Below are 16,235 nucleotides of genomic sequence, written 5' to 3' on the forward strand. Positions count from 1 at the left end.
ATTACTGAACTGCAGATGAAGTTGAAGTTAAATCCATAACTGCATAAATTATTTTGAAGTCATTGATTCAATCACTTCCTGTTTTTCCTCACAGCATTTTTTTTTAAGAAAGGCAAAATGTAATTACTTCCCTCAAACATTTTTGAATGACTTATGTTTAGACTATCATGGAATTTGGAGTTGATGAGACACTTTCTTTTAAAAAGGTGGGTAATGCCTGACATTTTGTTAAAGAGAAAAGGAATAATTTTTTTTAGGGAAAAAAAGTTACAAGGGATGAAAAAGGACTGCTGAAAAGTACTTATGGGCTATAGAAACCTGCTCTGGCATTTTCCCCAGACCTTTTCACAAGTCCCTTTTCCAGTCAGCAGGAGGTGGCCCAGCAGAAGGGACTCTGGGAGTTCTCCAGGACCAGCTATCTGTGCATCACCAGATAGAAACCACACCAGCAAAAAACAGAGCTGCCCCTTTGCTTTAGAGGAAACAGACTTGCGCATATTTTTAAGATTATTGAAACAAGTTCACTGACCTTTGGGCATCTTCTTCTTTAATCCTTGCTAGTAAAAGTACTGTAAACACGAAAATACAGGAAAATTCCATCCTAAAGCACTTTGCTGAGCTACAGATTCCATCTAACCATGGGAAAATTCCTGCAGTCCTTTATGTAAATGGAGGCTGTGGAGCAATCCTTCACATTCAAAGCTGGAAGTAATCGTAGAAGTCTTCTACATTCATTATGAGGAGTAAAACCTTCAGAGGTTGAGTCATGGCAGGTGCCCCAACTTCTGCATGGAGCCCCTGAAGCATCATAAGAAGCAGATTTTGCTCAATGTATGGTGTGAACTGGGGGAGGAGACACCCCCAGTCACTTATTGGCTGTGAATGAAACACGTCACCTCTTTGGAGACTAACTTTCCTCACCTATCATAGGTGAGAATTAGACTTATTCCTTGGCTCCCAAAACTGGCTATCCATCTGAATTTCTTGAAGAGCTTGTTAAAAATATAGATTCCCAGGCTGCCTCCCTGCCCCCGGAGCTGCTAGATCAGACACTTTTGAGGTCTGAGACTCTCGCTCAAGTGATGCTTAGGCAGCCAGCCAAGGTCAGTCCTGGAACGTGGCCCACCTCTAGAGCGATTTGCCCGAACTCTGAGGCACAGACAGATCACCTGGGGATCTTGCTAAAATGCAGATTCAGATTCAGTGTGGCTGGGATGGGGTCTATGGGCTCTTCATTCTGATGACCAAGGACCTCCTTTTGACTAGCAGGGGCCCCAAATGACCTCTGAAGTCCCTTCTGAATCTCATGTTTTATGAATCATTTGAGAAGGTGATAGGTGATCAAGAGTGACAAGAAGGGATGTAAATTTTAAAAATAATATTATGTCAGCCTAATGTAAAATTGCTCTTATTCCCCTGTAAGAACCTTGCTACAGTATGAGACTAGTTGCTCCAGTGCCAGAAAGAGGTGAATTTGGTTGTCCCCAAAAGAAATGAAATCTATACTATAGGTAAGAATTTTGGAGCCAAGTTTCTCTTCTGTACAAGTTTTTGTACAGAAGAATTTTTTTTTTTAATTATCTTTTTTCCTTGCCTCTATCTGAGTTTGTAATAATATGCTGGTCACAAGACAAAGGTCATACTTTTGAGTCACTACCTGTGAGGCATAAGAGAATCGACTCAATATAATGCCAACCTCACGAATATTTTTGATTCATATGACTGCTGTTTAGTTTAAATGAAAAATAGATATACCTCATGAATCTGTTCCTGGCTGTGCCCCAGATACTAAAATTTCACTGCTACTACCTGGCTAATAATTTCGGCAGGAAGGCCAAGGTTTGAAAGGCCAGGCAAACTGTTCTTTCCTCCCCACCCTGCATTCCTGGGGTGTCAGCTAGTCCTGGTTTGCAGAGTTCCCCAGTGGGCACAGACAGAAACAAAGTAGTTAGGAGATGCGTCCTCTACTATGCATTATACTGCAGTCTTGGGCATAAATATGGCTTAGATATACTAGTAAGATATTGGTACGTGCTGTTGGCACATGAAAACTAAGAGCGTTCATTGAGTCCATGTGTTTATTTAGTTAACTTTTTCAATTACCAGTAGTTTCGTGATTTGGTAACTCAGCAGTCACCTCCAATTCTGTCACTTTCTAATTGAGTCAGTATAGCTGATAGCCGCCTTGTGTTATTAACACATGATGACATCAGGCTATTAGGTGATGCTACTCTGTTCATTGCTATCGTGTTTCATGTCATCAGATGCTAAATGAGAAACAGTATTTCATACTTATATGAGGCCTGAAAACCAGAGTTCTCTGCAAGCTCCCTGCTGCCCCAGAACCTGCTTTTTCCCAGGCCTGTCCACAGCTGCCCATCTGTGCTCCCCAAAGCCCTCGGCTCATCCACACCGGAAGACAGGCTCTTCTTGGAAGAAGAACAGGCTTAGGAAATGAAATCGGTCTGTTAGGCAATGGTGCCCATTGCAGCACATCAAATGAAGGTATTGCATAAAGAGCAGAGGCAATGAAACGTTTTCCCGGAAAAATCAACTTTTCCAACATATGCCAGGCAAAATTACATCCAGACTATAAAAAGCTTGGCCTTGCTTTGGGCTAAAAGCCATTTTAGTGAGACTGCCCATGTGGTGCCTATTTTTAGAATGAGGAACAGAGGTTTCAGATTTATAGGTCTGATGGGTGAGGAACATGAGCTATTCCATTTTCTCTGCTGTTTTAAAATGTGACTCTATCAAAGTCCAATCATTTCAGATAAAACTGTATCATAGTTTCTTGGGATTATAATTGATAGCCTCTGATTTTTGTTCTGTTTTGTGTTTTCTTGTTGAAGACTAAGTGTCATGGAAATCACTGAAACCCTCTGCTTATCTTTGGCTCTTGAGTCTAATTTGGGCCTGACGCGCCTCCGGTCTGCTGTTCTATGGGATGTGCTTGGACCGTTCTCACTTCTGTCCGTGTCAGACTCAAATAGACCAGATTCCAGACGAGGAAAACTAGACTGTTTTGGTTACTTTAGATTATTTAATTGCCCTGGCAGACATTTCTAAAAACCTTTTAGCTAAATGTTTTGCAATATATCACTTTAAAAGAGTGTACTCTTCTTCCTTTTCTAAATATCATCTATCTCTTAAATTCACTTGTAAGATTTTATCAAATGGGCTTGGTCATGAAGCAACATTCCTATGAACTTCAGGGCTTGTCCTCTTAATCTTTGCCTTTGCCTTTACCAGATTCCTTTTTGTTTCTTTGCTTGCTGGTTTATTAGTTTCTTAATCAGTTTATTGAGGTATAATTTACACACAATTCAATGAATTTTGACAACTATATACAGTCATAAAACAATCACCAAAATAAGGACATAGAACAGGTCTGTCACCCATTAAGTTCCCTCCTGCCCCTTTTCAGTCAATCCCAATTGTTTCCCCTCATTATAGTCATGCCTTTTATAGAACATCGTATAAATAGGGTCAGGCAGTATATAGCCTTTTGTGTCTGGCTTTTTTCTCTTAGCATGATGCTTGAGATTCATCCCATTCATTGCATGTACTGGATAGTTTGTTCCTTTTTATTGCTGAGCTATATTCTATGGTATGGATGTACCACAATTTATATATCTAACAGTCAGCTTGTGGCCATTTAGGTCATTTCTAATTTTTAGCTAAAATGAATAAAGCCTCTAATAACATTCACCCACAGGTCTTTGAGTGGGCATATGTTTTCATTTCTTGTAAGTATATACCTATGACTGGGGTTACTAGATTCTCGAAACCTGTGTTTAGCTTTATAAGAAACTGCCAAACTGTTTTTTAAAGTAGCTGTACTGTTTTGCAACGGATGAGAGTTCAATTTGTTCTGCATCCTCTCTGGCATTTGATATTGTCAGATTTGTCAGCCATTCTAGTAGTTATACAGTTATATCTTATTGTGGTTATAATTTGATTTTCCCTAAGACTAATGATGGTTAACATCTTCTTCATGTGCTTATTTTCTATCTGTGTATCTTCTTAGGTGAAGTATCTGTTCACACCTTTTGCCATTTTCTTATTGGGTTGTTTCCTTATTATTGAGTTTTGGGTATTCTTTATACATTCTGGATAGAGGTCATACATCAGGTTATGTGTTTTGCAAGTATTTCCCCCCAGTCTGTGGCCTGTCTTTTTATTTTATTAACAGTGTATATATTTTTTTCTTTTTATTCTTAAATGCACTTTATATTCTGAATCCAGTCTTCTTAACAGTATCTTTCAAAAAGCATGCTTTTAAATTTTATCAACTCATTCTTTTGTTGTTTGTGACCTTTGTGTCTTATCTAAGAAGTTCTTTACCTAACCCAAAGTCACAGATCTTACCCTGTGTTTACTTCTAGATGTGTAATCATTTTAGCACTTCATTTAGGTCTTTAGTCCATTTTGAGTCAACCTTTGTATATGGAATGAGGTAAGGGGCCAAGGTTTGTTTCTTTACATATCGGTCTTGTTTCCTTTATATTGACACCAATTTTTAAAATATTTTTATTGTCAATCCTTAACAAACAAACATACAAATATTCTTGACGTACAAATGTTCTATACATGGTATAAAATCAGAGGCTCACAATATCATCACATAGTTGTGTATTCATCACCATGATCATTTTTTGAACGTTTTTTTGAACACTAGTAACTCTCCAGCAAAGGAAATAAAAAAGAAAAAACACATGTATACCATACCCCTTACCCCTCCCTCTCACTGACCACTAGTATTTCAATCTACTCAATTTACTTTAACTTTTGTTCCCCCTATTATTTATTTTTTATCCATATTTTTTACTCATCTGTTCATACCCTAGACAAAAGGAGCATGAGACACATGGTTTTCACAATCACATATCACGTTGTAAAAACTATATCATTATACAATCATCTTTAATAAACATGGCTCCTGGAGCTTCCTTATTATTGAGTTAATAATAATATTAATAATAATAATATTAATAAGCTCCACAGTTTTGGGTACTTCCCTCTAACCATTCCAATACACCATAAACTAAAAAGGGATATCTATGTAATGCATAGGAATAACCTCCAGGTTAACCTCTTGACTCTGTTTGAAATCTCTCAGCCAGTGACACTTCATTTTTTTATCATTTCTGTCTTCCCCCTTTTGGTCAAGAAGGTTTTCTCAATCCCGTTATGCCATGTGGCAAATAATTTTTGAAAGCAGGAATCCTAAAAGTCCATAAATGTCTTGAGAGCAGTAATTATTTCTGAATTTTAGATGGACAAAATCCTGGATCCTGAAAAGTAGCCCTTTCCACCTTTGGGGTCATTTTACATATTTGAAAATAAGTGGCAAGTGGCTTGCAGAAATTAACTGGGGAAGGAAATTCCTTGTGCTGGAATCACCTTCAAACACAAAGGACTGCAGCAGTGACCAGGTCTGGAACGGAGAAGGAAGGGAGGGACTGCCCAAGGGACTGGAGAGGATGCGGGTTGTCTGGTGGCGCTCCCGGTGCCCATAAAAGGAGAGACAGGAAGAGTAAACTTAGGAAGGCGAAGGGATTTCCTACTATTCAGATACAGGCCAGTAAGTCCTGAAAAGCTTATTCTTACTCTACTGGGGAAATACTGCCCTGGAGATGAAAAATCTTGATGTGCAATGAAGCAGTTTTATCCTTGGAAACATTTTCCTTTATCCCTTCCTGATAAATGAAACCCTTTTATCTCCCTTACCCAAGGCGATTTTTAAGGTTAATAAATTATGGAAGGAAATAAGCACCATGTTATGGTTGTATGAATGTGTGGTTGAAATTTTTTGAGGCCCTGATTAATCATCAATCCTTCTACGTGTATTTTAAAGTTATAATCAGAATATCTGATTGTATTTTGCTCCTTTTTCTCAGAATGACAGTTTCAAAGTTACAAAAGCTTAGTAAGGGTGTCTGGGTTTTAAGTACATTCTCTCTATAGCCGTGGTATTTAGGCAGTTGGTATTCACCTCTGGACTCATCCTCTTTGCCTTCTTAAACTGTGGCTTCTGATACTGACCCTGAGGGCACCATTTACTCCAGCAATGATTTCAAAAAGGGAAAGCATTACACCCCTCCGTCTTAACAGTGACTGGAATTTACTCTGTCCAGGGAATATCACTGAAGCACAAGACCAAGACTAATTTAATTAGAAATAATATTTGCAAATGTAGCAAATAGGAAATAGATTTTAGACTTTTCTCAGCCTAACTCAGTAAACCAGATCTTTCTTCTAATTAAACCTCAGTATAGTAACTAGATCTGAGATCCAACCTTGTGTTTAAGAGATATTTTGTATTCATAAAGACTTGTCTTCTACCTTAGGAAAAAAAGGTAGGATGGTATCATGTAGGGCTGCTCTAACTTTAATGCACACATGAATCTCCTGGGGATACTGTTAAATGAAGATCCAGGGGTTCTGGGGTCAGGCCTGAGATTCTGCAGTTCTAACAAGCTCCTAGGTGCTGCAGGTCCATGGACCTCACTTTGAGTAGCAAGGATGTAGTGGGAGGATGGAAGGGTTTGGATTCAGCAGAATGCACAATCCCAGCTCCCCAGAGCTACCTGCATGGCAGTCAACTGTTCGTTCTTACCCTTTCTGAACCCCCGTTGTCTCTCCTTTCATGTTGGATTTATAAACTACTTCATGCAGATGTCAGGGGGATAAAATAAGATCATCCGTTTTTGTTTTTGCATGGGCTGACACGGGGAATCAAACCCGGGTCTCCGGCACAGCAGGTGAGAACTCTGCCTCTGCGCCACCATCCCCCGCCCAAGATCCACCATTTTAAAAAAACAGTAATAGTGCTTCATCCAAGAAGACACACAATTAAATAGTAGTTCTCATTATCGTATTTCCTAGGAAGTGATACATTTATGAATCCAGTTGTCTGGGGGGAAAAATAAAACATGGTACCTGATCTTACAGCTCCTTTCTGCAATGTCTTCTGGCTTTTGAGAAATATTTTATGAAAATGCTTTTAACAAGTATGCTACAGGAATTTTGAAAGCTTTAGAAATTTAAAAGCATTCTAGATTTATGCAAAGATATGTAAACCAGATTCCTACTGTCCCTTGGGTAAGTTTTATTTTTAACATCACTGTTACAACAGGAAAGGAAGAGATGGGAACATTTTTTCTGATCTAGGCTTTTTGACTGAGGGTAGAAGCTGACAAATGATGAAAATCCCATTGCATTTACCTAAGCATTACAGCTGCTTTTTACAAGCACACTAGATTGCCCTAGTAGGCAAGATATACTAGGAAGAATCTCAGCCCCTTATCAGCAAAATATGCATACCTGTGACATGACATCCTTTGACCATGAAATAAATGTCCATTTAATTCTAGCAATAAGGGGTTTACATTGTGGGCAAGCATGAGGGTTCAATCCCAGAGGTCTAGTGCCTGGGATTCATATCCTCCCCAGAATCTTCCTGTCCCTTCCTCAGAGCAGAAACTGGATTGAATTTTGTTCAATCTGCCGAACTATCAGAAGTTCAGGATATCCTGTTCAAAAATGATACCATTTTCACACCCACAAGGATGGCTGTAATTAAAAAAAAAAAAAAAAAGGAAAGAGCAAGTGTTGGTGAGGATGTGGAAAAATTAGAACCCTTGTACATTGCTGGTAAGAAGGTAAATAGTGCAGCCAGTGTGGAAAACAGTTGGCAGTTCCTCAGAAAGTTAAACATAGAATTGCCAGATGATCCAACAATTTCACTCTTAGATATACACCCCAAAGAACTGAAAGCAGGTACTCAAACAAATACTTGTACGTGAATGTTAATAGCAGCATTATTCACAGTAACCAAAAGGTAGAAACAGCCCATGTGTCTACCAACTGATGGATAAATGGATAAACAAAATGTGGAATATCCATACAATGGAATATTATTCAGCCATAAGAAGAAATGAAGTACTGACACATGCTACAACATGGAAGAACTTGGAAAACATTATGGAGGTGAAAGAGAGAGACTCAAAATGTCACATATTGTGTGATCCCATTTAGATGAAATGTCCAGAATAGGTAAATCCATGGAGTTAGAAAGCAGATGGGTGGTTGTCAAGGGTTGGGGGAAAGGGTGAAACAGGAGTAACTACTTAAGGGGTCTGAGTTTTTCTTCTGGTTGATGACAGTGTTTTGAAACTCGACAGCAGTGGTGGTTGCACAACACTGTGAATGCACTAAAGGCCACTTAGTTGTGCACTTTAAAATGGTCGTTTTATATTATATGAGTTTACATCAATGAAAAAGAAGGTGGCAATGTCTTCCAGAAAAGGAAAGATTAGCGTTTTATTTCAAAAGTCAGACTTCCCATTCAAGGAGTAAAAGTTAAAAAGAATTTTACTAACAAAGGAAGGAAAATGACTGCATGATGTGGTTAGTCACTTTGCCCAATCAAATGGAATTGAGGAAAGGTTAATGCATGCAAGACAAGAATGTGGCTTTTCATCAAGACACAAATATTCCATTTTGGTTAGTAGATGTTCCCTCTTAGTTGGCTTAATAAAACAATCCCACTGGATAGAAATATCATTTATGAACAATGCAAGTGACAGTACTAATGAGGAACATTTTATCCCCCAAAGATAAAAGTTGTTCACTGCTAATACTAACAAGCTACAAGTCTCCCCGTGACTAGCGGTATTTGAAAGCTTGTGGCATGGTATATAACCATAAAAACAGTATACACTAACAAAGCCACAAAACAAAACAAAAATGAGCACAACTGGGAAAGATCCAGAAAAACCAGAGTCAATGCATGTTTTGTTCTCAAATTTACAACATATGTATCATAATAAACCACTGAGCATTAAAAGTAGAATGAGCCTGGATACCATGTGGTCCAACCTCCTCCTTAATCAGGGCAAGTCTGTATATCTTTAACCACCATTTTCTTCAACTAGGAAGGATAAAAAAAGCAGTGACCATAACCTCATTTTTATAGTGCTCTTCAAAGATATAAAAAAATTGGCCTCTTAACTACAATTATGTAAAAATGAGATGTACCTGTTAATAAAAAGGGAATAAAATATTAGGCAATCTATTGATGGTAATTGTAGGTACTGTCTTTCATTTCCCTTATCGTTAATATAACCCTCTAAAAATAACTTTAAAAAAAGAAAGCAATAGTATAGAATATGTTTATATTATGTGGAAACTACATTTCTAAACCAGTGTGTTTACATTAAACACCATTTCAACCATCCCTCTTTCCCCCCACCAAAAAAATTGGTCTCACCTCTTCCTACAGTGCTTGAGATCAGGTGAGTATTTGCTGGTTGTCAGCATTGGTGGAACACTTCAGGAACATGGAGAGGGTAGAGTTAGAGTAACCCACCTTCTCTAAACTCTGATGTTGGTTGAGATGGAGCCCTCATGGAGCTTTCCAAAATTGACCTTGGGTTCAAAAGAAGGGACATCTTAACCTTTGGGATAGGTCATCCTGATCTCACCCACAACCAAAATGATCTTAATCTCCATCAATATTTTCCACCCAAAAGAAAGTCTCTAATTATGTCTCCATATGCCTGGGGTTCAACATCTAAAAGTATGGAAGTGTAGGAATTGTAGTGAAATTTGGAGGTGCAATCTACCCACATCCTTTATCCTAATTCCTGTACAGTTTAAACTCCATCCATAGCTGCATTTTGAAAACTCTTCATTTCATCTTAATATGTAGAATTTGAAGACATTATAAACATTCTTTTTTTTTTATAAACATGCTTTTAAAGTTAACTGTACAGTTTATATAGGAAAGGTTACTTATAGGTAATGGAAGAAAAGATTGGAAACAATGGCCTAAGCCTCCCTCATCTAAAGGCAAGATAAGAATTTGAAATTTTATAACAAATTGAGCTTGGCAGGTATAATGAATAAATGGTAAACTGATTCATGTGAAAAGAATCACACATACATTTTTATATATTTCAGGGACGCTTTATTTTTAGTGTGTGTGTGAGAGAGAGAGAATAAAAAGTGGGATTATCATTCATAACTTAAATATTGGTGGACCATTTTGATATTTGGATGCAATATACATTTACATACCTTATATATACATCATGTATTGATAAAGTAGAGAGAAAATCATAGAAATTTGCTTGGAACTTTTTTTAAATTGGAAGTGACTTAAAAAGAAGCCTAGTAAATGGATTCTTTTCTCCCCAATTCACACTGGGGAGACACATTGTGAAATGTGTTATTATCTCACAATAACAGAATTTTGGTAATTTAGGGTACATTTTTTGGACATTGGATATTTTTTTTTCCTTTTAACTGTAACCTCTTTCTTAGCTTGAAGTCTTAGCTTAAAGAACACATAGAATGTTCTCCAGAGATTTTTGCTCTTTGTTATCAGTGGTGGAAATTGAACCTACGTGGTCTCTACAGGGTCAGCCAGGGCCAGTCGGCCCCCAGGGATACAACGGGCCACCAGGACTGCAAGGTTTCCCAGGACTGCAGGGGCGTAAAGGCGACAAGGGAGAAAGGGGAGCTCCCGGCATCGTAGGACCAAAAGGAGACGTGGTATGTGTCATTCTCAGTCCTTCCTCTGATTTTATGAAGGGTGGTGAGTGCTTTGGCCTCCACTAAGTTTTGTGTGCCTTCTTCATAGGGTGCAAGAGGCGTTTCTGGATTCCCCGGTGCTGATGGAATTCCTGTAAGTTTCTCGGAAGATGAGAATTTTAAAACATTTTTACATTCTCAGAAATACATTTACGATTTCAGCAACATCTTGAACTAGATCTCCTTTTATGTTTAGAACAAAACTTCTGGGGCTGGGGCTCTCCATGCATATTTTTTTCTCCTGGAATCCAGTCAAATACTGGACAAATCATTTCCTTCGTAAACATTCTCCTAGACTTGGCTTCAGAATTGAAGCTACTTTGCTAAAACTGGATATTGTTTTGTAATAAGAGCTAGAGTGCTACTCAGATATGTGCAATAAAGAGGCAGTCCTGAAATTTTGTTTGAACTGTAAAGCAACCTGCATATAAAGTAATCCAGTGAAGAACCTGAATGTAATGAACTGCTGAGCATTTGTACTGCTTCTCACATTTGTAGTAACCACACAGAAAATGAGAAAAAGAAAAGGCATGTTTTGTTCATGGGAAAGTCTCAGAAGGCAATGAAATGTGTTTTGCTAACCTAGTTTACTTTACTTCTTGTGGCATAAAAAAATAAACATAACAGTCTGACTCACAGCCTTCTTCGCAGGGATGCCTGAGTACATTTCCCAGGACTGGCTTCCTGGCCAGATCCCGACATGGCGACCTCTGTTTATCACACATTCCAGCCCCCCTCCCACCCCCACCCCTCCTTCAGCTGTATCCTATGACATCTGCTTCACGAGCCTCACACTAGACACAGATGCCTGTGCCCTTATCTTTTATACACATGTTCTTTATAACTGTACACACACACACAGAGAATCACGTCTCCCACACTTTGCAGTAGGGCTGCTACTTTGAGGGAGAGCAGAGGAAGGGAGAGTACAGAGGGTAGTCATAGAGCATTCATGCCTTTTCTACAGATCTTTAGCACCATATTCAAGATGAATTTTGCAACAGTAGAAGGAAATGGTCAGAGCCAAAGAATGGGGGTCACATTTCCCGAGACTTGAGACCTATGTGCCTGGGGAGCCTCACAGTCACCTGGACAATGAGCTCAAACATACACATCAGTTACATCAGACTATGATATAAATAAGGAAATGACTTTTGAAATAGAATCTTGAGAAATTGGCAAAGTTCAAGAATCTACAGAGTTCATGAATTATACGGATAATGAATATGTTTTCCTATCTAACTGCCTAAAGCTGAATTGCCCATTTTTAAATTATTTTTTTGAACTCTTTGGACCTTTATTCATTTTTGAAATGGGAATGGAAATCTGATCTTAAATGTAGCAGCATTATGGGAAAAAAGTTGGAACTAATCTGTATCATAATCTTAATTTGTTTTTTCAGCTCCATGCGCATTTAATGCCAGAAGCAAATATTGTAGAAATCAGGAAGTAATCATCCTATGGAGGAATGTTTGTGGTGAATAAAAGCTGATAGTTTTCTAAAGAACCTTAGTGCCACTCAGGCTGACTCGTCTTTTTAACCCCAGAATTCCAATACTATGATTATGTTAACTTAAATGTCATTGGCCATATCTAATCAGTTAGTAATAATTATTTAGAGTTTGAGGGATCTGGATGATTTTAACTATTTAGAAGTCATCTATAAAGAGTAATCATGAAAGCTTGCAGTTGTATCATAAAGAAACGTATCTCAGCTGTGGAACAATAAGAGATAGACTTTTAGCTCAGTATAACTGAGTTTTTCTTTGAAGCACAAATTCAAATTCAGATCACATTGACATGCAATTTCAAACCACCTATGTGAATTCTCAGTGAGAAAAAAAGACCAATAGCAGATAAATAATCCAGGAGAAAGTTAAAGAACTCAGTGACATGTTTTAAAGAAAAGCGTAATAGAAATAACTAAATATCCTGAGCAGAACACCTTAAGGATTTGCATTTCATACAGAATTTGAAAGTTCTGACTTTTAAACACCCCTTAAGTCTTTACTCCAAAGGGTAACAGATACCAAACTCCAACATATTCACAAGAGATTGTGGTCTGTGGTTTACAGAAAAGTGAGGATTTTTCTGATTCAACAGAGGGGTTTTGCTGAAAGGTCTGGCTGATCTCTTATCTGATGTCACCAGTTCAAAGCAATGGCTTTGAACATCTGAAGCGCAGAGATCCTCAAATAAAAGAAAAGTTATGTTTTTCACAGTGAGTTTCTTAATCTCATTCAGGTTACAGGGTTTATTCATTTATCTTGAACAGTCACAGATTTCTCAAAGTAAATCTAAAAGACATACTGATAGCCTCAAAAATCACCCTGGAATGTATGTTTTGTTTATTATGAAGAAAATAAAAATTGTAAAACATTTCACAATAATAAAGCATATGTGTAAACATCCATTGGTTAAAGAAATAGCAAAAGAGACTGTTGTCATGGGGTACATAAATGGCACATTATTAACCCAATCATTCTACATTTCCCTGGAACCGGATTAATTTAGTTGAGATGTTCACAAATTTAACCTGACCCTCTCCCAGTTATTCAATCCTTGCCTTCCAGATATCTCAGAATCTGACACACTTTGTATTCCTATTTAAAATCTTTAAAATTGGCTTTCCAAAGAAAATAAGTAAGAGGAAATCAATTTTTTTAAATATGGCTAAACCAGTTCTAAAATCACATTGTAGGTGTGACTATCTTACCCGATTAGGATGTGGGACTATCAAATTAACCACCTAGAATTCAGTTATGCACAACCGATCAAGGCACCCCTGAGAATGAGCTAACTTGCTGCTAGAATTATTTTAATCTACCCACACCTATCCCTACTAAGAGATTGTCCTTCTAGTCACCTTAATGAAGCAAGGCCACAGAAACCCTTAAGATAGCTTACTTCTTAGCAAAGTGCACAGCAAACAGAAATTTGGGCTGAAAGCCTTTCCCCTGCTTAGAACTATACCATGGAGCCTTTACTTATTTAAACATTCATTCATTTTGAATTGTCATTTTTCTTTGGAGTCATTCCATGGACATCTCTTATAAGAATATTTTAAACTGTTTTAACACAGGGCTTCATGAAAACCGAAACCATAGGGGCTCAAAGATTGACTTATTTTTCTCTTTCCCAGGGACATCCGGGACAAGGAGGACCCAGAGGAAGACCGGGTTATGATGGCTGCAATGGAACCATTGGAGATGCAGGTCAACAGGGACCCCCAGGCTCTGGGGGATTCTCCGGCCTGCCTGTGAGTGTTACCTCAGCACATGCGCTTCGGTTTCCTCTAGAACCCTGAGATGCTGGGTACATGTCAATGGAAATGGAGAAATGGTGCCACAGCCAGAGCTCTGTTTCCTGGGGTGGTTGGGATTGATGACTCTAGCTTATCCCAGAAGAAGGTGCAGTAGCCTTCAGAGGGCCCCTTGTGAGGAAACGTTCTAAGAAGGGGGCATTGCCTCCTGTTCTCTCGGGAGTAGGAGCATGCAGGCTCATGCCTGGGCCTTGCCTTTTACAACCTGAAAAATCATCCTCCCTTTTGATAAGTAAGTGGTGAGGCTGGAGACATACCCCTCTGCTGATGTTTTCCTGCAGGCATCAAGGCATGATTTTTCGGGATTCAAATCACTTCACTTTCCATATCCATTCCTTAAATGCTAGATGGAAAATATTATATTTTTTCACAGCATACTGTCTTCACAGTGTCACTTTATTTTCTCCTCTACTTCTACTGAAATTTCAGTAAGTAATACTATAATAGTAAAATTAGAATTAAAAAGTTTAAGCCTTGACAAAATTCTCTATTAATCACTGTACTTTATACTTCAAAGTCCTTTGAATCATGAAAGTACAAATACATTCTCTAGCATATGCAATACAGGAGTTTATTTCATTTTTTAATTGAAGAGCCTTCTTATAATAAATTTATTTTGAGGCCTCATTTATTTTTTAGGATCTTTGCAAGGAATCCAAAAATTTTTTCAGTAGTCTATTGCTTCTCTCTTACCACCAACATCTTGCAGATTCAAGGGTTATGCTAAATTTTAATTGCTAAGACTTATTTTTTTTTAAATATTTTAAAGGAGGGGGGACCAGTCATAAATGCCCTTCACCATGCTTTTCCCCTAAAGCTAATGGAATTTTCATCACATGTATACCTTTACATCACATGTATACCCTTCATTGACTGTTTCATTTTCATGTGGTTCTACTTTCCAATAAACTACATAACTTTCTCTTCTGTTCTAATGTAATATTATAACTTTCATTATAATTTGTCATTATAAATTCTTTACTTTAATGTTGATTTTGTATTTGAATACTAAAATATGTTTATATATACCATATAGTATATTTTACACAATTCCAATTTAGAAGAATGACCCAGTACCTTCTCTTCCACACATGGTGCTTGGGACCATATGTGTTAATATTTTTAGTTCACTAATGTCACCGCCTAACAATATTATTACAAAGAAAAATACATGATGCTTGAGAGCATATGTTAGTATTTTTAGAACACTAATGCCAAAGAAACCACATAACAATATTATCACAAAGAAAAATAGTGTTTTGGGATACTAGAAGATTTGTTTAGTGAGGACTTATTTGGGTTTATGGAAATAATTTAAGTAATTTTATATAAAGATTTCTGTTTTAACTTTGAAGAAAAGATACTGTTAGGTAAATACGAAATTAAAAGTCCCACCTTTCTGATTGAATATTGTGGTTGGCATTTGGAATAACCTAAATAAGCCATGATAACATTTAGACATTATCTATAAAGGTCAATACTTAATCACTTAAATTTTATAGTTACATTAACTGTTAATTAACTTTTTTGTTTCTTTTTTTTTTCTTTTTACTGTATATATTGCTATTTAGGGACCTCAAGGACCCAAAGGACAGAAAGGTGAACCTTATGCATTGTCCAAAGAAGACCGTGACAAATACAGAGTAAGTTTGCAAAATGTATGAAATATAATTAGGCAATCCAGTATAAATTTTTAGATTAATTAAGTTAATTAGCACATTAACTTTAAGTTATAAGGATTAATGCAGTGAAAGAATGCCCAGAATGGCAGAATGATTCAAAACTAGGATTAATTTTAAAATCATTTTATTTCCATTCAGGATGTTTCCAATCTTTGCTTTCATTGAGGTTCCATCTCTTTCCCATATTCACAGTAGTCAAAATAAAATATTAGGTAATTAATATCAGAAAGTCCTGACTTTAAGGAAATAAGAAGCTTTCTAGTCAACTTCTTCCTTTCTAATCTCTGTCATCTTTACCTTTCCCAACGGCATAAAGCTGTCCTTTATAGATGTATAAATGTTTGCTTTATCTAGTTCATGTTCTTGTAGATAGATGAAGCAGAGCAGACAAATAATTTGATTGTTGAATTTAAAACATAGTGATGGAAATACCTTACCCAGTATATACTGATCAGTAAATTCCTCAAAACTTCTTCAGTAATTTCCACTAACTGTCAATGGCACATGTGTCAATTAAGACATAACTAAATAGAAAGATTAAAACAATATAATCAAATCTATAATAGTTAAATTTTATTTAGTCGATCATGATAGCATTCATTGTTGAAGAGATAAATATATTTCATACT

At 37.2% G+C, this 16,235-nt stretch overlaps 1 protein-coding gene across 2 annotated transcripts in view; it reads left to right on the plus strand.

The window, feature by feature from the left end:
* Positions 1-16,235, plus strand: part of COL4A2 (collagen type IV alpha 2 chain) — a 225,859-nt gene that overhangs the window by 110,264 nt on the left and 99,360 nt on the right. For both annotated transcript variants that reach the window (XM_077158665.1, XM_077158666.1), the window contains exons 5-8: positions 10,429-10,563; positions 10,652-10,696; positions 13,745-13,861; positions 15,496-15,567. In XM_077158665.1, the coding sequence (XP_077014780.1) occupies positions 10,429-10,563; positions 10,652-10,696; positions 13,745-13,861; positions 15,496-15,567 (369 nt within the window). The remainder of the gene's footprint in view (positions 1-10,428; positions 10,564-10,651; positions 10,697-13,744; positions 13,862-15,495; positions 15,568-16,235) is intronic.

The sequence above is a fragment of the Tamandua tetradactyla genome, chromosome 4 (genome assembly GCF_023851605.1).
Source record: "Tamandua tetradactyla isolate mTamTet1 chromosome 4, mTamTet1.pri, whole genome shotgun sequence".
In the NCBI taxonomy this organism is placed as follows: domain Eukaryota; kingdom Metazoa; phylum Chordata; class Mammalia; order Pilosa; family Myrmecophagidae; genus Tamandua; species Tamandua tetradactyla.